Genomic DNA, 26,752 nt, shown 5'->3' with positions numbered 1-26,752 from the left:
CACACACACACACACACACACACACACACACACACACACACACACTCACACATACGCAGTTGCACTGTCCCTGGCCTTTGGCCTGGCAGAGATAATTAATTATTATATAAGTAGTTATAAGTAGTTTAATTGGGCTACATGTATAACTCCTTTGGGAAGCGAACTCGGCTAACAGACCTGACATAATGACACATGCAGGCCTCTCAATGATTTAACCATTCATTTTTACTTTTAACTGCTCACTCCTATTATGGACAGTTGAATATATACTAGACTAGGCCTACTATGTACTTTGACAGATGCCTGTTAAGGCTTTCACAGACGGTACTCATATATTCATTTACTGAATGTTGATAAATTTAACATAAGTTAAGTTATGATACCTGACTTTCCTCCAACGATCGTACGTTTAGATAAGAGTGGAAGTTGGTCGACACCAGTGGTGTCATGCTTGTTGCACTGGGTAGGCCTACTACGGCGTGGGCCAACAAAAAAACCTTCACAGACTGCACACGCAGGTACGGCAGGTGCCGTACATGTTCTAGCTGCACGTGCTAGAACGTGTAGTCCCCTCGATCCATGAGCCAAGTAAATGAGCTACAGTACTTTACATAACATGTTTAGAAGTGAGTGTAAGTGCATGCAAATGCATCCTCACACCGTCCTCGAGTCAAATACACGTTAGCAACACATCATTTTGGCTTCAGTAGGGCTACTGCCAGTATCCTGTCTGCACGGAACAATGCCTCAGCCACACCATAGACGCAGAAGAAGGTAATACTCGTTCAGGGAGCGTACCTTTTCTTAGTTATGTGGGGAACATAGAACCTTTTTTGAGTGGGGAACATAGAACCTCTTTTTGGTTGAGCGGGGAACATAGAACCTTTTTTGGGGGGCCGGGTGAGTGGGGAACATAGAACCTCCTATAATTCGAGGCATTCCTTGAGAAGATTTATAAAGACTAAAACTAAGCAAAAAACGAAAAAAATCCTATACATACTACTATTTAAACACTCGTAAACCTAAGTAAAATTAATATTAATCACAACATGCATTATGTAGGCGCTCGATACAATAAAAGCAAGAACAAGAAAACAAGAGCAGCAATATAATTAAATTATACAAATAGTTAAAATAGCATTCAATACAATCATACAATAGATTTATGGTACGGTGTGGTACTGGTAAAGTGGTAATAATGATGATAAACTCGTGACTATGGTACAGAACCTCCAGTTTGTCTTTCTCATTCAAGATAGGGAGCCCCAATTATCTCATACATAAAATCATGTGTTCATTTAACTCAGAGAGTGTACAAAATGGTTCCATTTGTACACTCTCTAAGTTACAGGGGGTTCATTTGTTCCCACACACTTATTGAATGTATTCAATAAAACATAACATAGCAGAATCAGCAATAATCTAATTTTAAGTTTGTTCGATGGTGATTAGATCAATTCAGTCAGTTCAACTACTGTTATAATATCATGCCTTGTTTGCAATCAGTACAACAACTGGAGCTATAATTCCACCTTTCACTTCATTATTCAACAACTGGCTCAACATATTAGTCCACTTGCCAGAATGTGAACCCGGACATGTTGAGTACACCAACGTTTTATGTTAGAAATGTTGAGTATGGGTCCCCTCCCCAGCATGTAGAAACTGCCGGATAAGCATAGTCTCCTGCCATGATTTAATCAATTTGATCAATGTGGGATTATGTTAATCATTTGCTCCATTTAGCACATTAGCTAGCCTGCAACCCTTGCACCTGTTTTGGTGAACTGACACTTTACTTTCTTTTTTAGGGTTTTTAGGGTTTAAAAAAAATAAATCTTTTACTTTACTGGAGTATTTCTGGAGTATTTATTTACTTCTACTCCACTACATCTCAGAGGCAAATATTATACTTTTACTCCACTGCAATTATTTGAAAACTTTAGTTACTTTTTGATTATTATTACAAAACATAGATGACCCACTTGGCCTAAATGCATTTTGGCCTTTTGACAATAGCTGATATACAAGCTCATAATTGTGAGCTTGTAGACCTGCTATTTTCAAAAGATTTGTATACATTTTGAAAACTTCTGAAATGGGACCTTCTACATAAACTTTAAATACATTTTGATACCAATACTTATATTCCTTCTACATTGCACTGAAATACATGAGTACTTTTGCCACCACTGGTGGTATTAGTAGTAGTAGAAGTAGTAATACTAGTAGCAGCAGTCATAGTAATAGTACCAATAGAAGTTCTAGATGATAGTACGATGTCGTGTGCACCTCGTACTACACCTTGGCATGGGGGGTCAGATTAACATATGGAATGAATTCTGTACTGGCCATATATGGAATGTGTCTTGAGTGTACAGGGTTTGATTAGGTCAGATCAACATATGGAATTTCAGGACAGGTCAGCTCCATATATGGAGATCTAAGTGTGGCAGTGGGGGCAGTGTCTTGAGTGTACAGGGTTTGATGAGGGCCCAGGTATGGCCAGGCCTTAATGTTCGGGCCTGTTATACTCTAGTCTCCATCCCTGATGATGTCACGTGATGTCACGATGGACTGATGGGAAATGCACGTTTTCATAGTGAATGTGACCTGCGATCGCAACAACTACTGTATACTTAGCAAAAGTGTTCTACAGACAGTACCTGCAGATAATGTTGTGATGTGTTCTTCTGTTTGTATCTAACAACAACATCCTAATCCCTGGCTACACATATAGTACGCAGGACACAATGGAGCATGCTCCAAAGTTAAAACTGTATTGGTTACCATCATTTGGACGTGACATGATGCTGCTACCCCCCCCCCCCCCCCCCCCATTATGTATGTTCATTCTCATTCCGGTCACAATAGTAGACACATGACTATTGAATGAGAACCACTGGTGCAGTAAAGCCTTTTCACCACTGGGAGGTGCTATTATAAAGGCAACACAACATCCTCACGTCAACTCACCATGATACAAAACCATTTGTGTGTATGCTGACTCTGACTTGTCTGTTATTTTGATCTTCACCCATAATGTTGAGGGCCACCTCAACATTATGCTCTCAAATTGGGGCACTGGGGCCTTCCTATAGCTGTTATAGATATACAGATGTACATTTTTAAATGAAACATGCTTAAAAGAGTATGTTAATACAATATAACGGCCACATCTGCAGTGGTTTGACAGTTTTTACTTGTAATTTTGCGTTTTATGTTTGTTTGTGTGTGTGTGTGCGCTCCAATATTGTATGTAATTGCCCTGTTCTTGTTCAACTATGAACTTCAACGAAACCCGAAGCTACTTCAGTGATTTCACTACCTCTGATTACTTTTCCTCTCATGCGCCCACTGTTGGTGGTCTCCATCGTCACTGAACATGCCAATTCAATCATCACACACCCTCAGTGGAGTAAAGCAACACTAGTTTGTCATGTTAAGGCTCCGTAGGGTAAGTCACAAACACGTTGTTATTGCACAGGGCATTGGGACTGCCGTGGGTGTGCCACGGGCCATATCCTACCTGTCTCAGCCTGCTGCCTAGTGGGAGGGAATCTAATCACCTCACCCCAGCCGCCTCCTCCTGCTGAGGAAGCCTGTTTTTGGAAGTAGAACTGAGGCCAAGGAACAGCAAGACCGCATCAATCTTAAGAGGGTTCCCCTTAAGGGACACCATCATGTCTCTCTGTCAGAGTATAGCATCCTCTGGAAGACGCTTTACCACCATCCTCCATCATGCTATTTCAAATATTTTAACAGTTATAAAAAATAACTCAATGTATCAATACTGCAATGTAGAAATACTCTGTTACAAGTAAAAGTCCAGAATTCAAACATTACTTGAGTAAAAGTACGTATAGGAGGTCAGACCTCCTATAGGAAAGTACTATCTCCTGCTTTGGTTTTGGCCCTGTGATTTCTGTTCACTCACCTCTCACTTCCCCCCACCTTTGTCTTTCCATAACCACTTATTTAACCCCATTTTAGGTTAGACTTGGTGGCTGTATACGATGGTGCAAAATAGGAGGTTAATTCCTTCCCCACTTCCCTTCTCTTCTCTTCTCTTCTCTTCTCTTCTCTTCTCTTCTCTTCTCTTCTCTTCTCTTCTCTTCTCTTCTCTTCTCTTCTCTTCTCTTCTCTTCTCTTCTCTTCTCTTCTCTTCTCTTCTCTTCTCCTCTCCTCTCCTCTCCTCTTCTCTTCTCCTCGTGTTCTTCTCTTCCAGTCTCACTCCATGCTCACCTTCTGTCTGCAGTTGATAACGCTCCAGAAGGAGTTCCATTATTAACCACCCACAGGCAGATTATACCCACAGCAATAATGGGCCAAATCAACAGCAATTAAAAACTGATAAGCCCTGGGGAAGCTTCTCTGAGTTGCAGGTGTTGTTTCGTAAACATCACAGGCTATACGTAGGATGGTGGTGGGGTGACCGGCTAATGCTTTTCTCTATAAATATATAATATTTATAGAAATAAATAATAGGTAGTTCTGTGTGTGATTTATGTATTTATTTTGAACCCAAAGCTTGCCTTTACCCCTTCATGAAGGGGAGGCTTTATATCAGTTTGAAATGCACTGACATGATCAGTTTGCAGTTCCTGGCCTTGTCTCCCCCCCCCCACCCCACGCTGAAGTCTAATTGAATCTCCATTGCTCGATGGTGTCCCACGCCGAGATATAACCTAGCATAAAAGTCGGCGTTTGATTCAGACCCGATCAGACAGATTCTCTGTCCCTGTCGGCATAATAACCTCAAACCTCTCTCTGACAGGGCGAGCGAGATAGCGCCCAGTCACGGAGGACCGAGGCCTGAGCGTCCGGGCAGCCGGCGCTGAATCGATGCAGTATGCATCAGTATTCACCGGGCGGCTCCATTATGATTGAAGACATCCTCTCACTCCATCATTAGTGCATATTATACCACTTCAGTTACAGCGCTGGCACTCGTTAGGGTTTTTTTTTTTTGCTGGACTGCGAAGGCGATACGGAGGCCTGGCATTGTTATATTACATTTAAATGATGATGATGAAAATGAGTGGAAGGGTACATACGAGTTTCCTGCCGACGGGCATTCGAGCGCCAGCCAAGAACGATTCAAAGAACAGCTGTGTGGATTTAACCCCCCTCATACACACACACACACCTCTCGACCCCCCCCCCCCACCCCCACACATCTTACACTCACATTAAACGCACATACAGTACTGTACGCACACATGCAAGTGCACACACACAAACACATACGTGTAATATAACATGCACAGACGCACATGCTGAAGCTGGGGTTTTAAAAGTATGGCCAAAGACCCTGGAAGCTGTTTACGGTTTTGCTGTTGGAAAGTCCACAAATCTTCCTGTTCCGAATTAGCTTTAGACCTGCTGATCTTTCTGCCAAGCCGCGTGTGTGTGTGTGTGTGTGTGTGTGTGTGTGTGTGTGTGTGTGTGTGTGTGTGTGTGTGTGTGTGTGTGTGTGTGTGTGTGTGTGTGTGTGTGTGTGTGTGTGTGTGTGTGTGTGTGTGTGTGTGTGTGTGTGTGTGTGTGTGTGTGTGTGTGTGTGTGTGTGTGTGTGTGTGTGTGTGCTCGCATGCGTGCGTGCGTGCGTTTACAGGTATGCATGCTTTCATTTGATTCCTCTCCAGCTGGATGCAGCACTCGCATCTAAACGGACAAGCGGTAGTGTTTAGTTCATCATGCAGCATCAAAAGGCAAATGTAATGCAGACACTGGCATAACAAAGGATGTTTGGGGGGGAGTGGGGGGGCAGCAGAGGGACATTCCCTGCACTGACCAATTAATGTACTTCATTGTGCTGCATGTGTCGCGTGCTAAAAATAGCCGTTCTGAGCTTGTAGATTGGCAAAATCTGCGGCACGTGACACCGGTCCTAGTACTGGCCATATACTGTATGCCGTCTACAACCAGTGGCAGTATTTATGGTCGCAGGGCATGGCAGTTGCCACGACCTGGAGTTCACATGTAACCTCAAATTCAGTTATTCTATATGCACATTTTCTCCACTTCAAATCGCAGATGCACCGCCGACGGCATCTCGATCCACGCCTGTCCGTCTACATGTGACACACATGTTCTATGTAGACACATGTTGTCTTGTCTGCAACCACACACTCAACCTGGCATCCCTGTTTTGGGCAAGGCATTATATAGTTTAATGAATACATTTTCCAAAAATGTAGATGCACCCGCATTTTCGCTGCCTTACACCATCTTGATGCCTCTGTGTCGAGTCGACACACACACGACCTCCAAACTTTAATCCCAGGGTGTTAAAGCCCATTTTTTTTACCCTCCAGAGCATGTAATTAAACTCACTTCCTCTGCCACTAATTATTTCAGGGGATTTATGAGGAGTCATTGCTGCTATTTGCATAAGGACATTGTTGTGTGCCCTGCACTGTGTACAGGTGGCGTCACATTCCTTTACATGTCACTGGGGAAGCGTTAACCGATAAAGCCTTCCCTTCTCCCAAGCTGCTGGTGACCTTCGCACCTGTGAGCCGTACCGGAGGACGGCTGCACTGCGTACAGACATGGTGTATGTGCGAGTGACCGTGTGTGTGTGTGTGTGTGTGTGTGCGTGTGTGTGTGTGTGTGTGTGTGTGTGTGTGTGTGTGTGAAGGGGTAAGGTTAATTGAAGTTGTTAGAGTGAAAATGATTCCCTCAGGGGGACATGCGAGGGACTGTGTCTGCAGCAGAGGGTGACAGGGAGAGAGAGAGAGAGAGAGAGAGAGGGCGGGGGGTAGACATAGGATGGGGAAAAGGGGGTCAGAGAGGGGGCGCCCCCCCTCCCTCTGCTCAGTGGCAGTGATACATGAGGGGAGGAGATGAAATGATTCATATAAAGGTCATATGTGTCTGTCCTTTCCGTCCGACCAACCCCCCCCCCCCCCTCCCATATGCACACACACGCACGTATAGGCCTACGTAACACATTTGAATTACTATACTTGCGAGCACATCAGCATTTTAGAAGAGTGATTTTACCAATGCCATTTTTACATTTCTTTGCCATTTTAATCCTAGCGTAAAAAACCAACAGCAAAACGAGCCTGTATATCCGCTGACCGCTATGTCCGGATAAATCAAGTATAAATCAAGCCTCTCCAACCTACTTACAGTACTTAAATGTGCGTTCCGACTGAAAGATATAATATCTTTCTAGTCGCTTGAATCTCTCCACTTTGGTCGCGCTGGGCACGTTGTTTGGGGGAGAAGCATCGACTGAGTTGGAATGTTTGAGCTGGAAGCGAAGACGCCAAAGCCACGGAATGCTTGTTCACGTCGCCGCTCGATGCAATGGCGTGCCAAGTTGCGTCTTTACATTGACTTAGTAGGCTAGGTAATCAAAACAATATTTGATCTTTCAGTGGAAAACACCTTTACTCGAATAATGTTATATTTATAACCATAAAACAACCAAGTAAAAACAAGGAAAATTGTCTATTTCTTAAATTCTACTATATTCGTGGGGGCAAGTATACTACATAAGGACACACACACACACACACACACTACTTTTGATCTTGCTCCATTTATCAACGGTATATGTTTATTTTTCTTCAGCTGTCCATCATGTTTGTCCTGTGTGTCTGATCTGTTATACACCAGTGAGGCCTTCCTCACACCTTTTACTCTGAAGCCATGTCTCTCTCCCTCTCTCTCTCTCTCTCTCTCTCTCTTTGTGAACGGAACCGTCGTACAGAAGTATAAATTGAGGTAATTGAGGCAAATCATAGGATGTGCATTCACTGTATTATATGATACGATATCTCTGAAAAGGCATATCGTGGAGACATTGTATCATGTCGACGATATTTATCACCATATCGCCCACCCCTAGTGCACACTGCAATGCGTTTTGAGCTTGTAGATCTTTGTGCGTTCAAATGTGAGATTCAAGGTTTCTGCCTGACTGCAATGACGCATGTGCGTGCGTGCGCACACACACACACGCACACGCACGTCACACACACACACACATACATGCATATATATATAAATAAGTTGTTGGTCAAGGCAGGAGGCTGATGGGAAATGGGGAACAGTCATTACCCCTGGGCAAAACCTCTGTCTTCAGTCAGCTCTCGTGTGTGTGTGTGTGTGTGTGCGTGCGGACGTGCGTGTGTGTGTGCGTGTGTGTGTGTGTGTGTGTGTGTGTGCGTGTGTGTGTGCGTGCTCGCGTGTCTCCGGTCTGTGTCAGCAGGGATGGAGACGTCGCTGGTAATGCATCTGCCAGTGTGTCTCTCCCCCGACGGGCCCGGCCACCCCTGCATCGCACGCGTCTGTCGCCTCCTCCCTGCTATCCATCCATCTCTCGCTTCCTGCCACATACAGTGGTGGTGGAAGAAGTATATACTGTAAAGTAAAAGTAGAAAATACCACAATGAATGTAGAAATTCATTAAAAGTACTCACACACTTTAAAAATTCAAAAAGGCAGATCTTCCATTTTCAAATAGCTGAAGTACAGAATAAGGTTGGTATTAACAATGCAACTTGGAATGAATAATTGTAGTAAAAAGGTACAATATTGGCCTCTTGAGATGAGGCGAGTATTGAATAATGGAAACGCTCAAAGTGAAAGTACCTCAAAGTTTTACTCTGTTGTAGGCTATACAGTACTTCTGCCCCTCCCCTCCCTCCGAGTCCAAACCAAAGACAAAAGGCTGATCGATCGATAGAATCTATCTATCTATCTATCTATCTATCTATCTATCTATCTATCTATCTATCTATCTATCTATCTATCTATCTATCTATCTATCTATCTATCTATCTATCTATCTATCTATCTATCTATCTATCTATCTATCTATCTATCTATCCAACTTTCTTAATGTGTTAAACTAACAGTGTGGATTTTGGACTGTGCTGTTTGAACAGCAGCTTCAAAGTGATGCTGTAGGAAGACCCCCGCTGCGGCCGTGTGCCTTTTGTCACACGGCCGCAGTGGGGTGTGTGCATGCGCGCGCAGCCCCCTCTGGACCCGCATGGCCGCAGTGGGGTGTGTGCATGCGCGCGCAGCCCCCTCTGGACCCGCATGGCCGCAGTGGGGTGTGTGCATGCGCGCGCAGCCCCCTCTGGACCCGCATGGCCGCAGTGGGGTGTGTGCATGCGCGCGCAGCCCCCTCTGGACCCGCATGGCACCGGGCCTGGCCTCACATGGCATCGGGATCCAATGGACCCGTAAGGGTTTGGTTCCATTCTGTGCACTATTTGGAGTTATAGTGTATCATATTCATCACTATAGAACAGACTATAGCATCGCTCCACATGTTATATTAGAGAGTGTTTTCATATAATGCGTTCTGGCGGCCGGTAGACGGTATAGGGCCTGCTGTACTTCGCCTGTCTGCACTTGGGCAATTCCAATTCCCGCCTCTTCCAATTCCATTCCCCAGGACGACGTTAGTCTCAGCTGATAATAGAGGCCACATCTGTGGATTGATGGGGTTTCTGTAGAGGCCTGCAGGCCACTTGAACCCCCCAGCTTGACCCACAGAGGCTATTAAAGCCAGCAGACACTGTAGATACGTTTATGATGCTGTATGAATCTTGTCTCATCACTGTTCACTGCTGCTGATACACACACACACGCACGCACGCTCGCACGCACACACGAGAAGGCGCAGTCACACGTACATACGCATACATGCACGTACGCATGCACACACGCACAGGTGAGGTGACCTTGGGCAGACACTTTGGTTTGTCGGTCGGTCGGAGCTTTATCGCACACGAGCAGGCTGACAGCGCCATGCAACTGCCTCCGTGCACCTGCATGCACACATGAAAACAAGTGTGCACGTGGGCTACTTTTCATGCATACAGTTACAGTATGTGTTTATTGCAAACCAAAGCCATATAGGCAACATTAGGTAGGTGCATAATATACACGTACATGCAAGCACACGTTGCACGCACACACACACACACACACGTGCACATGCTGCGGCACGCACACACGAACGTGCACACACACACACACACATAGCCAAATGCACACGAACATGTACATACTCTTCATGTATATGTGAGCCGAAACCATAGGCTACACGAATATAGGATCAAACACATGACGCACGCATTCCGCGCGCACACAGCCCCTGTTACAGCTTGGCTTTTATTACAGCAAGGGAGCGAATGACATTGCCAGCAGCGAGGCTCCAATGTACCAGGGAGGAAAGCATGCTTTTACCGTGTGCATGAGTCATTTTCAAGGGTACAGCGCTTTGTACTCGGACATTGTAAGACAGAAAATCGGGGAAAGGTCACCTATGTAAGCAGCCACGCGAGCCACTGCACGACGTCTCGGCACGGGTTCTGCAGAAGAGTGGATGTTGGAAGCAATTGTCGGCGGCTTTGTATAAAGCTGTGCTTTCATCTATCTCAGTGGTTTTCAACCAGTGGTCTGGGGACCACCAGTGGTCCTTGAAGGGGTTCCAGGTGGTCCCCATGCAGCTAAATGATGGAGAGTTTGAAACAAAATGGACCCTTATTAGATCTGTATCTCTCGAGAGCGTAAAATGAAACGTTTCATTTTCCGCTCAACAATATATTCTTTAGTTTTCGGTCTGAGAGGCTAAATGTCATCAAATGGTGGTCCGTGGCTCAAATGCCCAATAAATAATGGGCCTTGAAATTAAAAGTGTGGAGTGCTAGAACATTAACCACATAAGCCTAGTGTATGCTTTGTCGTACAATGGTGTTGTTATTCCATGTCTAAAAGGCCAGTCTCTGTCGGGTGGAAACCTCATACAGTATGTCCAACATGGTTAAGAGGTTTCTGGCCTGACAGCAACGATGTACTGTATTGTCTATGACAAGGTCTGTAAACTTTTTGAAATGTTTTGAAAAGTTTTCCTATTTTCTTTTTTGCCAAAAATAACGATGTCTATGAAGAGCTATGGGAGTACAGTAAAATAAAAGACCCAAGTTGGCAGAATGAACAAATGAAACATTAAATGACCAATATTAAGTTTCATCAGAGTACGCCATGAATCCATAGCTATAGCTCCTGCTGTCGGGCAGAAAGTAACCCCATCAAAATGAGGAACAGTTTAATTTCACTGTTATTTCACCAGCTAGTCCAATGAGAGAATGTAAAAGATCTTAGGTTAACGTCTCTCCACTGTTATCTCTCCAACTACATCATGCAGTGGTGGAAAAAGTAGTCAATTTTTTTTTTTTAAGTATCAATACTGCAATGTAGAAATACTCTTATTTCAAGTAAAATAAAAAGAATACTTGCGACTCGTGAGCTTGTAGATCGACTATTTCCAAATAGCCAAAGTATATATAGGGCTGAAGTGTTTAATGTATGTTTTGTAATAATAATAATCACAATCTACAATATTTGGATCTGAGATGTAGTGGAGTAGAAGTAAACGTATTGAGCTACTTTACACCACTGCCAACTACTTTATTCATGGACAGTGAACGTGAACAGGGTGGCCATGTTTGTTCATGTCCTTGGTACCTTTACTCATGGACTACTGGGATTTCCACTGGTGTCATAATTAGAGCCCTGCCAAAGCAAGCCGCTGTATAAATGCATGTCACTGGGGATCAGGGACGTGCAGAGAGTGTTCGAGGGGCAGGGGCTGCATTCCTGTAAGAGAGCATTTCTGGACAAAAATAGCAGGCGCACACCCAGCGTGGCTGCGTGACACACTGAACATCACTATCACAACGGAACGCTTATCTGTCGGGGACTCGGGTGGCCAAATGGAGATGTTTTCTTAACCGCCTACCGTTAGCACGCAACAACAACAACAACAACAGGGTTTAAGTCCGCCCAGACGGGGAATTGCCTTGGCAACAAAAATAAATACAGACAGATGCAATGACCAACGCTGGCTCAATAGCTCAGGAATGACGCATTCCTAAATCACACAAAACATCTCATTCTTAACTTGATAACAAACTACAACTTGCTTTGCAGCCCAAAAAGCTCTCCATGGGCAGCAGATGGTGGGACCGTCTACACTACAAAGTGCAACACTGAACATGAAAATATTGAATAACTTCCATTTATAGGCAGAATATCACCACCAAATTTACATCAATGATTGTACTACAGCATTTACTTTCACAAGAAACGTTTAATTAGCCTACTTTTGTGCCCAACGCAATTTCCCAAGACCATCTGTAAACAATTCCCCCCCTATTAGTAATGTGATCTATTACATCGCATTACCCACACTAAACATCATTTGCTGTTCATATATATTCAGATATATATACCATATTGACTGTTAAATCATTACTCACACTACTGGCTGTGTGTACATTAACACTAATTGTTAATGTACACACATTATATGCACTGCACATTCCTAGACCTATGTACACGTGTAAGTACATTTATATTTACTAAGCCTTCCTGAGGACCACGCAAGTCTGAATGAGTGCCTACAATACCTAGTAGGCTATCTAGTCACTAGATAGCCTACTAGGTATTGTAGGCCGGGTACAACAAGCACTAGACACTAGATTCTAGTGTCTAGTGCTTGTTGTACCCGGCCGTTGTTACCTGGTGCCGTATTCGTTACCCCAGTAATGCCATGACAGTTGAATTCCCCTTGTTGTACCAAAAAGGTAGCTATATATATAGCTATATATGTAGCTATAGACAAATGCACGGAGGGATGCCCTTGGCGCAGCCTTAGCTGAGGTGTCACATAAAGCACGGCTTGCTGACACCTCAGCATTTTCTTTTCTTATATTTTTTTATCCCACGATTTTGCAACTCTTTTTTCATTCAGAATCAATTATCTAATGTAATCAGGAGCGCTACACTTCCTCTGCCATCCTGGGGGGGGCAACGGACTGACATCATGCTTCCTTCTATGCATGATGAATCCAAGCCGGTCACCTGACAGGGGGGAGTTTCCCCGACCGGATGTATAGCGCGTGGAAGGAACCCTTTTGCAGGGTCGTTACAATATTATCTTATGGGGGTCTCTGATACAAAAATAAAAGAAAGTTTTCAAATGGGAGTGATTCAACCACTGATTCCTGCCCCTTTCCTGGGCAGGCTCCAGTATACATGTTTATATCAACAGTGGTTGATGCCGACTGCTGTGGAGCCATCACAGAACGAAACATTTGTTATTGTAATGCAATTATTCGCGTTCACTCGTCTGGTTGTGGTGGTGAAAACTAAGTACAGCAGTAACAGAAGTATAATGTGTTTGCATTGAATGAGTGATCAGAGCTTTTATTAGCCTGGTGTTTATTAGCTTTGGTCCTTCACCCACTATTGCCTTTAAATGTGCCAGTGATTTGTCAGGCAACACAGTGCCAACCTAATTACCCAACACCATAGCATTTGGCAAATTATTTTGGCAAATTATTTTGGCAAATATTTTGGCAAATATTGTGGCAAATATTGTGGCAAATATTTTGGCAAATATTTTGGCAAATTATTTTAGCCTGATTGCTAACAATTTGCTTCCTATACTGCAATTATGCTCATTGCATTAAGTAAAGATTGTGATTAAAGAGGGTGTGCTTGGTTTAGTTTTTTTGCATGGTTCAGTGTGTATATTTTTTCGGAGCGCATGTAATGTTAAGTAAGTACCTTCCCGGGCGAGTACAGTACCGTGTGTTCAACAATTTAACTGAATTTAGTTTTGGCACCATTCGGTCATACTGTATAAAGGAGCAACAGCAGCTGCCCCGTCTGTACAGCGCTTAATTGTCATAAATTAAAGTAATTTGTTGCAGGAGGAAGAAACCGGCTTCCTTCTAGAGTCCCTTGTCCCTTGTGTGTTCGACTGCTTAGAGAAAGTACTGCATTGTTCAACGCTTAACTACCTTCAACCTGGTGTCCTTATTTTGGGCATGTCATTATAGCTGACAGCCCACACAGACGCACGCACGCAGCTTTATTTTTACAAAATAAATTTAAGTTAGTTGCTCTACAAGCTCATCTACTGTTTTCTGCAGTCTTTGCAAGATACAATGAAGAATAAAACGGGCTTACAGTAAGTGGTTAAAAGGCTGCAGCACGAGAGAGAGAGAGAGAGAGAGAGAGAGAGCAGAGGCAAACTGGGTCAGATGAATGGTTGTGTTTTCATGATGTCAGTAGCAACAGACTGAGAAATGGGTGAGAGGACCACCAGTTGCTCTGCGCACATCTTGTGTCTTCACAACAACAGTTATTGTATAATGTCTAATAGAGGACACAACGGTAAAGAATTTAATCTTATGTCTTACGTTTTGTTTTAAAGACCTATCCACGTTTATAAAGGGTAGGCATTATTATAAGCCTTGGCTTCAGCCTACACCTTTTTGGTGCCACTATCGGTAGTGGATTTAACTGCATGTATTGTGTATGTATGTAGCCGCTGCCTATGTACAGTATGCTTATCTAAATAATAATTCAGCGAATGTCTGAATGTCTGTCTGTCTGAATATCTGAATGAATGTCACTGACAGCGCGTTATCTCATCATTAACTGCACGAATCACTCCCACTTTTCACACAGGCATGGACCATAATTATATGGAGGGCGTAACGGAGCCCTTTTCCCCATTTGACACATTAATGATTAATAATGAATTTATTAGTGAATTAACCTCACACCTCCGTCCCTTAGCGACACCTGCATCACAGGCCACCGTTATCACCGTTACCCCACTGGCATGCTTCCTCTAGCTACCGCTGCAACACAACAAAATGTGCCCTATACAATTTGGCGCCGCGTGTGTGTGTGTGTGTCTCCTAATACACAGCACAGCCGTTGTCGTCTATCTCCGACCGAGCCACACTATTAGCACACATCTCTCCATGCAAAACAAAATCTGCACGCTCCCAGAATGCGCCTAGCCTACTTTTTACCGACTCAACTGTCATATTTCAATGTACAAATATTGTTTTTACATCACTCCAACCCCCTCAGGCCAGGAGGCGGTGTGTGTGTGTGTGTGTGTGTGTGCGCGCGCGCGCGTGTGAGAGGGACGCTAAACTGTCAACACTTCTACTAAAGAAAGAGGCAGCGATGGCGCCATAAGTCCATATCCATATATTCGGGGACATAAATTGCGCAAAATACTTTTAAACGGCAGCAGCTTACTGCATTCTCCTAGCTGTTGTGTGCTAAGCTACATTAGCATAGGAACGGAACCACAACAGTGTTGGGCAATCACCAGGGTTGCCACATTGACTGAGAGGGAAACAAGCAACCAGGTCTATGAAAATGTTAACAGGCCAGATAAAGTCAGAAAATCCGAAAATAAATCTACAATAAGCAACAATATAGCTGACTGTCAAACATCATTGTCCAATGTTGTTTCAGAGCAGTGGTTCTCAAACATTTTCATGTCATGGACCACTAATATTCTATATATATATATATATATATATATATATATATATATATATATATATATATATATATATTTACTATATATATATTTGCTGTTCATATATTCAGAACGGGTAAGGACTAGTGTATGTAAATTGTGCATTTATATAGCGCCAAGGTGCTTTACATAGATTGTGCATTACATTCAACCATTCACACACACACATTCATACACTGCTGGTGGCGGAAACCATGCAAAGCACCAACCAGCACATCAGTAGCAATTAGGAGTGTGCTTGTATATCACCCATTTTGGGGTGCACACGCAGATCCGACAGACCAAACGTCTGACTTGCTGAAACCCATTGCTCCTGACATGCGGTTGGGCCAACCGTGCTTGCGGTTATAGCGTTATGTTAGGTCAGGGTTCTGGGTATGGGTGTTGGTCTAATGACAGAAGGGTTAGGGTTATGTTAGGTCAGGGTTCTGGGTATGGTGTCAGTCTAATGACAGAAGGGTTAGGGTTATGTTAGGTCATGGTTTTGGGTAGGGTGTCAGTCTAATGACAGAAGCCCATAATCCGTAGTGTCCTCCGGTGTCAAGTTAATTATGAGCCTTTACTGGCACACATTTCCCACATAATGCAGCAGTTCTTTGTGCATGTGACATACTTTTCTTTTGTCACCCAAAGCCATGCTTGTGACTATTATGTATTTTGTTACCCTGTTACCCATAATGCAGCACCAATGCCTTTTTTGCTCTCTCTCACACACACACACACACACACACACACACACACACACACACACACACACACACACACACACACACAGGCAACGGGAAGAAACAATATTGTGTTCTTCCGTCGCCTTCAGATACAACCACCGTCATCAAACATCAAACAACTCTGTCTGTTCCAGGTGTCATATTTAATAAACAGCCTCCTCTGAGTGTACGTGAGATGGAGGTAGGGTTCACTAATAGCTAGTAAATAAACTGAACATGTCTTAACCATTTGCAGTCATAACACAGAACTTCATTGGACCTACCCATGCATCACCGCACCTTTTGGTACCCTTATGTCTAAACTCATGTACATAACTGCTTCTTGCATATACAGTACATTATGTAGATATCTTTATTCTCCCCCTCTCTGTTCGCCCTTTTTTTACTTTCCTGAAAACAGAATGATGGGAGCTTTGCACAAAGAACAGATGTCACCCACTTCTTTACACCTGTAAACCTGTGATGTGACAATACAAATTGATTCTTGAGGCCTATATACCACAGTCTGTCCTTTTGCACTCTGCAGTGCCCTCCTTTTCTCTCCCACTCTTGCTCTCTCTCCACTTCCCATTAATTCCTTTCTTGAACCACATCCAAGCTCCGCAGGGCCAACAGGTGATAAACGAGTGTTGCGGCTGACACATAGTTGTCGGATCATCCCTCTATCCACCTTCAATCCTTCTTTCTTGCATCCCTCTCTTCTCCAGCGTTTTAAACGTTTGCAGATGGACACTAATAGTCTCCTCTGTATGCGGATGACACACTAATTAATCTGCCACGCCATGCTGGCCAGACCAATAACGGCCAACAGCTTCCAGCACACAGCTAGCTAGCCATAACCAGTTTGTACAACCCTGAAGTGCGATGTGTGCATGTGTGTGTTTTGCATGTGCAGCAACGTTGTTCCTGGGTTGACACTTTGTAATGAGTTTTTGTGTGTACACGCGCACACACAAGTATTTGTGTGTGTATTTAGGCTATTTACATTCACATCTCCCTGTGAAATACTTGTTCTGCCTCTGCAACAAATCTATTCACTAAATCATGGCGTGGTGATATTATGGAGTCTGAGTTCACACTCAGTTTTTTGTCCAGAGGTGATTGGATACGTCTTGCCACGCATCAAGCATGTTTCACTTGCTTCCCTCTCTCGCCGTCTCGTTCTTTCGTATTCCATCGACTAGTTGGTCTCTCCAATACAAGAGAGACATTGCAGTCTGTCTGCATTCATTTCAAATCTTCCATTAATGGGAAAGAAGGGTGTACACTGTTACAGCCAGTGGTTGTGTTTAGTTGATTGCTTCTTATCCGGGAGGAGGTGGTCTGTTTGTGTCATTCCACAGAAGTCATTGTTAACTTCTTTCTTGCTTTGGTGAACGTGCTTCAGAAAACTGGGATGAAATGAGCTTTTTAAATTTTGTTTACCCAGTTAAATTAGTTCTGCAGCCTGGTTGTTCTGTGCATTCACTCACTCACTGACTCACTCACTCGTAAGCACACACACACACACACACACACACACACACACACACACACACACACACACACACACACACACACACACACACACACACACACACACACACACACACACAGACAGACGTCTCATTAATTTCATTGCAGATGATGAGAGGGGTCGTCGCATGGAGGGAAGGAGTGGGGAAAGCAGGGCTGGCGGGAGGGGAGGTGCAGGTTACAGATGTTTCCTGAAGACATCAAAGTGCTGAGTCTCCTGTGCAGTGCCAGCACTGGGAGTGATGCATTATTGAGATGGTGGCCGTGCCACCTGGAACCTGGCTCTGACATCACATGTCCGTTCCACCGTGGTTCCACCTGGCACGCAGGCACTCACTCCCTCACTCACATATGGGCATTTCTCCCATTTTTCCCAGGGCACACCTCCCACCGCCACCCAGCAAGGAGAGGTAAATGCAAATTTGAAAATCGAAAGGAGGTGTCATTCAAAGCAGCCGTTTTTCATTTTTCTCTTTTTGTGTTTTGTATTATGTTGATGACATGGACATTGGTTACATTTGTACACTCTTTAGAGTTACAAATGGATAAATGGAAACTGGGAATTTGACTGCTGCACCAGCCGTGTCACAGAGCGACACAGCATCGACTTCCCTGCTTCCTTGTAATGAAGAGCAGGGCAGGGAGAGAGTTCCTGTAATGAAGAGAAGGGCATGGAGAGAGTTCCTGTAATGAAGAGCAGGGCAGGGAGAGAGTTCCTGTAATGAAGAGCAGGGCAGGGAGAGAGTTCCTGTAATGAAGAGCAGGGCAGGGAGAGAGTTCCTGTAATGAAGAGCAGGGCAGGGAGAGAGTTCCTGTAATGAAGAGCAGGGCAGGGAGAGAGTTCCTGTAATGAAGAGCAGGGCAGGGAGAGAGTTCCTGTAATGAAGAGCAGGGCATGGAGAGAGTTCCTGTAATGAAGAGCAGGGCAGGGAGAGAGTTCCTGTAATGAAGAGCAGGGCAGGGAGAGAGTTCCTGTAATGAAGAGCAGGGCAGGGAGAGAGTTCCTGTAATGAAGAGCAGGGCAGGGAGAGAGTTCCTGTAATGAAGAGCAGGGCAGGGAGAGAGTTCCTGTAATGAAGAGCAGGGCAGGGAGAGAGTTCCTGTAATGAAGAGCAGGGCATGGAGATAGTTCCTGTAATGAAGAGCAGGGCAGGGAGAAAGTTCCTGTAATGAAGAGCAGGGCAGGGAGAGAGTTCCTGTAATGCATTAAGGCATTGCGGCGCAATACTGTAGCAGCACTGATACTGCCTGCACAGCGATTTTACTCTGAGAGTGTAAAAGTACGTTTTCACACTCCCAGAGTTGAATTGACACTGGAAGAGTTTATCAATCAATCAATCAATCAGTCAATCAAACTATTTGTATAGCACATTTAACACCACGAGTGTAGCATCATCATCATTTTTCGACCGCGGTCGAGATCATGGATTCCACAATGCTACACTAGACGTCCCGGTCCTTCATTGCCACCCCCAGTTCCTGCCTACTGAAGCATTTGTCCCTAGTGATGACATTAGGGAACGACAGCTTTCTACCTCTGGTCCGCCCTGAGGCAGGACTCCAGAGAAGAAGGGAAGATATAACCTCATTGTCAGCTCTGTAGCAGTGGCCGGCAAACTGTAGGCCTACTCTTCTGGATCGGACCAGTGAAGAAACACGGGGAAGGCTCTCATTAGAGCTCTCTTGTTTCTTTGAAAGTGTCCATGTCTCGGAGCCATAGAGTAGAATAGGCTCAACAGTCGTCCTAAATATTTTTACTTTTAACATCTTACTAAGCTGGGATGACCAGATCTTATGCATGTCATTGCAGTCTGACCAGGCCATACCTTTCCTAGTTTGAAAGTCATTTTGGGAAGAAGATATATATGAACCCAAATACTTGTAGTCATCATCCCGTTTCAGAGGAGTGTTGTTAAGTGTTTTTATGATGTGGTTATTGTTGGATTTGCATATGTTTACGTATTCAGTTTTGGTCTCGTTGAGGTGTAGCTACGAGACGAGTGTAGCAATCCAACAGAAGATGGAAAAGGAAGGACATTTTAAAGCAAGATAAAGGTAAAAATACATTAAAATAAAGGTAATCATGAAAAAGATCTAATTACAAGCAAACATGAGTAATGCAAAGAACCTTGGTAAAAGCAATGCTAAAATCATTATAAAAGCCTACGGATTGATGAAGCAATGCTGTGTGAGCGTATAGTGAGTTTGCCCTACGGGATTTAGCTTGTGTGATTTCTGTAAGACTAGCATGCAGTGTGTGGCACAGTAATTGCTTTCTTGTACGCCATGTTTACAATATGGCACTGTTGTGACACATTTAAGTAATATAATATAATATGCTACATGTTGTCTGCCAGCCAGGGCAAAGTAAAATGTATGCAAATGAATGAGTCGACGCATGAAGATAATTCTTCCTCCATTAAATGTGTGAGTCAAGTGGAAGACATTAGGCATAATTTAATAGTGATACCATATGTAGGAAATACTCATTATGCAGAATGTCCAATTTCCAAATGAATAAACTGTACAGTATATAAACTTTTGAAAATAGCAGGGGAGTAAAAGTACATTTTCCTCTGAGATGTAGTGGAGTAGAAGTAAAAGTAGTGAAATTTGGATTGGAAATGCTCTTACTCAAGTCAGTACTTGAGTAAGAGCACTTAGTTCCTATTTTCCTAATTTTCATAAGGAATGTTTAAGAGGTCAGCTATTGTGTTTGTGTGTGTGTAGGGCAGAGACAGAGGGAGAGAGAGTGTTAGTAAGGGTTTGTGTGAAGCGAGACATTGTGTCCCCTGACACCTGTACTGTCCCAGCATGACAGGAACACACTGAGGCCAGAACCACAGTCACAGGTCTCAGACCAGTGATGTGTGAAATGAACTGGAGGGCCAACACTTTTTACACACACACACACACACACACACACACACACACACACACACACACACACACACACACACACACACACAATAATGGTTATTGTAGGCCATGTGCATGCGTGGCCAACTGCAAGAGAGGGACTAATAAAAGTGAGAAAGAAAGAAAGAAAGAAAGGGATGTGAAAGAAGCGATGAGACAAGCTATTGAGGAGAGAACCAAACAAAGGGACACTGGTGGATTTTTCTGCTGTGAACCTTTAGATAAATCAGGTCAATAAATAATAGCAAAAAGCATGGACGTAATGTTCCCCAAGATGCAACTTCAAGTGCCTGTGTCAATAAAACTCAAAGTTGAGCCTGCCTAGTGTTTCCAGCTGCATCCTGTGGTGGACAGTAATGAAGTACATTTACTTGAGTACCGTACTGTAATTTGTAGTTTTTGGAAGACTATGTACGTTTCCAGGAAGGGAAAAAGCAGGCTACATTATGAATCAACCACTTATGCCTTGTTTCAAATAATTATAGTGAAGATCTACAAATAGAGCAGATCTACAAGCTCACAATAGGCTGTGATGAGACCGGGAATCACCCGTTGTGGAAAGCCAACATCTTAACCACTAAGCCAAAGGCATTTGCCTACCGGTATATGGCTCAGGGGAGATATTAGACTTTTGAGGCCATCAAGCTGAGGCTACCAGCCACTCTGCTACACTGACTCACCCCCCTTTGACCTTGGCCGAGTCCCGGGGCATGGCACCATGTTGTAACACCTGGGAATCCAACCCGGGTCTCCCACGTGGAAAGCCAACACCTTAAAGGACCACTTCACCACTTTTCAACCCATCTTCATATAATAGGTCCTCACTAATAATCATGATAAAATGGCACAATTTTTTTCTACTCAGTCTGTGTCTCATACTGTAGGAGGGCTGTGGGCAGTTCAGAAACCCGTCCACCAGTGACATCATCGATGGGGAATCCAAGCTAATAGAAACTGTAGGGTTTCTAGTCCTGAAAAGTTGCAATGCGGAAATGGAAGCCATCGTTCTCACGGTAATACAAAATCTAAACATTTTTGTAAAAAAATCTGATTAACGATGATGTTACTGGTGGACGGGTTTCTGAACTGCCCACAGCCCTCCTATGAGACACAGACTGAGTAGAAAAGAATTGTGCCATTTTATCAAGATTATTAGTGAGGACCTATTATATGAAGATACGTTGAAAAGTGGTGAAGTGATCCTTTAACCACTTAAGATGTTGGATTTCCATGCGGGACACCCAGGTTCGATTCACGGGTGTTACACACACATCTGGAAAATCTTTTTTACACATTAGCCTACACTTGTTTACAATAGGACCCACCATTTTCAATTCATCAAAACATTTAGAGACGTACGAATATACACAATATAGTCAAAAGGAACAGTTTTTTTAAATGCTTAAAAAACAGTAACCTATTTACTTTTGCATGTATTTTAGCAGAGTAAAATAAAACTGGGGTTGAGTCGTCCACTATCCTCAATCATAATAATGCAAAAAAAGTCGCCGGCGCCTCTACAGCACCCCCCACAGGCACATACCGGCAGCGCTGCCTCCCTCCACCTACAATGATATTCACATTGTAAATCACTTGCGGCTTGTCTGCAGCAAAAAGGAGAAAAAGAGGAGAGAGAGAGAGAGAGAGAGCTTACCTCTAATAGCGAGTCAGAGAGAGAGGGAGAGAGAGAGTGTGTGTATGTGTGTGTGTGTGTGTGTGTGTGTGTGTGTGTGAGAGAGAGAGAGAGAGCGAGAGAGCGACAGAGCGACCGGGAGGAGGTTGAGGAGTAAAAAAAAAAGCAGAAACCCACGGCTGGACCTGGACCCTCAACAAGGAGGAGTGCGTTTATTCTCCGGATAAACAGCACCGCGACCCGTGCTTTTCTTATTATAAAGTCTCCTATATATTTTGCATATCGAAATGTCATCGTCTGGCAAAGACAACAGCGGTGCCCAACACGCCAATTACGTGGGACCTTATCGGCTGGAAAAGACGCTCGGGAAAGGACAGACAGGTTGGTCATCTACATAGCGGTTCATTGCATTTGCATAGATTATTTATTTTATGTTTTTATTTATTTATTTTGTTTAGTTTAATTGGAACGCTCCTTGGCGAGTCTGCAGCCTGCAGGTGACGCGGAGCAAGGTGACAAACAAGTAGTTGATTATACACACCTGCCCTTCATGATTGAGATTTGTTATTATTTGGGCTATCTGTTATTATTGTTAATTTGTTCTTCATGTGACGCCATGCAGTGTCCGCGTGCCTGTCAGCGCGGAACGAGGTGTTTTATTTATTTTGGTGATGTTGCTTCGTTTTGTTCGCTGAGCGGTTGCGTGGGACCGTGTGTGTGTGTGTGTGTGTGTGCAGTGTTCCTGTGCACGCGCGCTTGCGTGCGTGTAATAGTATTCATCCAGGACCAGGGCAGTCAATGTGGGACTGTCCAAACCACAAATGATGACAGTCAGTGTGTGTGTGTGTGGGTGTGTGTGTGTGAGAGAAAATCAACTTATTCGCCCGTGTGTGTGCATGTTGTGCTGCATACTGTGTGTGTATGTGTCCTGTGATGTGAGCACAACGCCGCTAATCCTGATTTGCCTGATACCTTGATCTATTCTTAGTCCTCCTCAGGAAGGCAGGACGGAAGGCGTTTCTCCCATTAGGCTCCGACACTGCAATGCTAGCATGGGTAGTTACACGAGTAGAAGGTCCCACCTTGAAACACATCAAACCATATCCATGCACGAGTTGTTCTCAGCCGGGGGGCTGAGGTCTTCTGCTGAATGTAAACTCACTCAGTTTGTTCAGCTGCAGGGTCAGAACTAAGCATCTAAAATGTGGCAGGTGTTTTTTATTTATCTATTGGGAGGGGGGCAGCAATGACACTGCGTTTTGTGAGTTGATAACGAATGGCACAGAAACCCTAGCCTGGTTACAGAAACCCATTGTGGAATGGGAGTATTTGTATGTTCTCAAAAGAAGTATACCTGCTGTTTATGTCAGCATGAGGTTATGCATGTGTGGTGGTGGTGTGTGTCTACTATTACAGGCAGCTCAGTCCTGTTCTGCCTGTTCTCTCTCTCTGTGTGTGTGTGTGTGTGTGTGTGTGTGTGCGTGTGCGTGCCAGCGTGCGTGTGCGTGCATTGCTGTGAGTTCATAATGCGTTGTTGGCAGCTGGAGAATTGTCTCTCGCAGTCTCTGCGGTCAAGTGTGCATGCAGTCGTCAATGGAGCCATGTGAGGGGAGAGAGGCAGAGCTTAGCCTTTGTCAGCAGGGATGGATGGCAGAAGGAGTGATGCAACACAGCTTCTTGCCACTATGAGAGAGAGAGAGAGAGAGAGAGAGAGAGAGAGAGAGAGAGAGAGAGAGAGAGAGAGAGAGAGAGAGAGAGAGAGAGAGAGAGAGAGAGAGAGAGAGAGAGAGAGAGAGAGAGAGAGAGAGAGAGAGAGAGAGAGAGAGAGAGAGTGTGTGTGTGTGTGTGTGTGAGACTCACCTTTTCCCTGCTCAGAGTTCCTCCATCTGTTGTCTAAAACAGCTACAATATGCATTATTTCGCTTACTGCCCCAGTTGGACATGCCGAGCTGCCGGGTGCATGATTTTGTTACTTGTAGCCTACTGTGTGTGTGTGTGTGTGTGTGTGTGTGTGTGTGTGTGTGTGTGTCAATGCTTGTGTGTCACCCTGCTACTCTATAAGTGCAAGCATTGTGCCCCTAATTGTTGTGCCTCCATCATGTCCCGGTGGGAGAGCTGGGTACACTCACGCAGTCTGTAAAACTGTTTATGTGTTTAACCACCTGGATTCACACACCCCGGTGTCATGCACGGGAAGCCAACAATCTACCACTTAACCAAAGCTGGAATCCCCTCCTGGGAGATAGTGGGCTTCTACTTTCTGTTACATTCACCCTTCTTTGACCCCCCAATTCAAACCCCCCAACCCCCCACTCACTGTCACATTCACAATACCCAGAAATAATTATGCCTTATGTATTAGGCTACTTAGCATTGCTCACCATATGCTTTGAGCATGTACATTGGCTATTTTCTATGTGCGACAGACACACTGTAAATCCACGTCCATGTGACGTCCATTAATATGTATTGTCCTGTCCAAATAAACAAATAAAGTAAATCAAATACGTATACATATATAAATCAGGCTTCATAGGCTATATTTCTGAGCTCCAGGCAGAGCTTCTCATGCAGAGGATGCCATGCAGCTTTCACGGGCAGCTTAGTACTCACTAGCTACAATATCCCATTTCATAATGTATCGCTGGTGTGATACAGTTTCACTACTGTACAATATAACAGGGACAATTACTGTTAACGGGCTGCACGCCAACCACTGGTGTCATTTTGGAGTCATAAATACAGCACTCAAATCTTGGCTGAACTCTCCGTGTCCTGCTACTCATATTAAATCATTTTGGGTTTTCCAGCGGTGCCCGGTGCTGAAAGAGAGAGACAGACAGACGTCATAGATTGAGCCTCCCCCCGTCTTCTCTGTCTAATCACTGTTTATGGAGGTGGAGAAGGAGAGTTTTGCTCTGTTACGGGCAGACATTTAATGACACGGTAGCCGTGAGATTGTCTGTGCCTCACTGGCTGTTTATTTGAGTGTGCCAAGAACAATTGGTGCATTTATTAGCTCAGCGGTTCCCGACCTGTGGGCCGGGGCTGCGAGGGTATCGCAAGTGGGCCCCCAAATAATTGGCAAACATTTGAATGATATTAATGTTGCATTCATATTTAAAAAAAGAATGTTAAAAAAGTAGTTTTTCTTTAAAATCTTCAGAGATTTTATAAAGATGCCAATAAAAACTTAAATTTATACTATACATTTGTTCCATTCATCCAAGCCGTAGCACAATCGATTGACTGATCATTCGAATAAACTCTTTTTGGGATTAAGGATTTGACATCGCAGTGAAATTAAACTTTACACATATGTCTGATTTTTGGCCTTGTGTGTTGTGGGTGAGTCATGTACTTCGTATGGCACTTTATGTTTGAGAGGAATTATGTGGCGGTGGCCTGTGTGCATAAGACGGCCCATTCCAAACCTCTTCAGATTCATGACAGTGCATAATATCCCATGTGACTTATATTCCATGGTTGGAAAGTAACTAAGTATACATGTACTCATGTACTGTACTTTTAAGTGCAATTTTGAGGTCTTTTTTTTATATACTTTTACTTCTACTCCACTACATCTTGTACTTTTTTACTCCACTACAATTATTTGAAAATGAAAACTATACTAGTTACTTTGCATATTTCGATTATTAATACAAAACATACATAACCACTTCAGCCACATTTAAACTTTGGCTCTTTGAAAATAGCCGATCTACAAGCTCACAGCGTGTCACATCGTGGCATGTTGTGAGATTGTAAATCTGCACTTTTCAAAGATTTGTATACATTTTCTGCCCCTGAAAACTTTTACTTTTGATACTTTAAGCATATTTTGATGCAATACGTCTTGTACCTTTACTCAAGTGAATCTTTTCCCCTGGGCCCAGGACAGGACAGGACAGGACAGGACGGGCTGGCAGACGGACAGAACTGTCTTCCAATGGGCTGGTCCCTGTACCTGGACTTGACCATCAATGGGCTTGTCCCTGTCCCCTAGACCAGTGGTTTTCAACCAGTGTTCCGGGGTTACAGGTGGTCCCCAGCTTCATGATTGAGTAACCAACTGGACCCTTATAGATCTTTAACTCTTGAGAGTGTAAAATGAAACGAAAATGGACCCGATTTCGTTTCATTTTACGCTCTCAAGACTTAAATTATTGTTAAGCATTTGCATTACTTAATTTTCAAGAAGTCTATACACAATTAGAGAATGTAGAAGAATTGTTATTTTGATCAACGTTTGCTTGTTATGTCTCCCATCGTACCAACGTCAATACAACAAAATATTCAAAGTTTGGGGTCTGAGAAGCTAAATGTCATCAAATGGTGGTCCGTGGCTCAAATGCCCAATAAATAGTGGGCCTTGATACGGTTGAAAACCACTGCCCTAGACCGTCCAATGGGCTTGTCCCTGTCCCGGGTGTCCCCTACACCGTCCAATGGGCTGGGTGCCACGCTGTCTCCTCAGTGTTCTGATTGGCTGTTATTATTAGAGGAGTGCGGAAGACATTCTGCTTGATCTGGCCATCCTGCTCTCGGCGAGTGGTCCTGTTC

General features: G+C 43.9%; 1 protein-coding gene across 1 annotated transcript in view; it reads left to right on the top strand.

Moving 5' to 3' along the window:
* Window positions 1-22,476: 22,476 nt before the first annotated feature.
* The window catches only part of brsk2a (BR serine/threonine kinase 2a), a gene marked incomplete at both ends in the record, with an annotated part of 291,437 nt that continues 287,161 nt past the window's right edge, over window positions 22,477-26,752 (top strand). The window contains one exon of the mRNA XM_080762132.1: window positions 22,477-22,570. Within this exon, the coding sequence (XP_080618258.1) occupies window positions 22,477-22,570 (94 nt within the window). The remainder of the gene's footprint in view (window positions 22,571-26,752) is intronic.

Source organism: Protomyctophum bolini, assembly GCF_963924005.1.
Source record: "Protomyctophum bolini genome assembly, chromosome: 4".
NCBI lineage: Eukaryota > Metazoa > Chordata > Actinopteri > Myctophiformes > Myctophidae > Protomyctophum > Protomyctophum bolini.
This window is presented reverse-complemented; position numbering and strand designations above follow the sequence as displayed.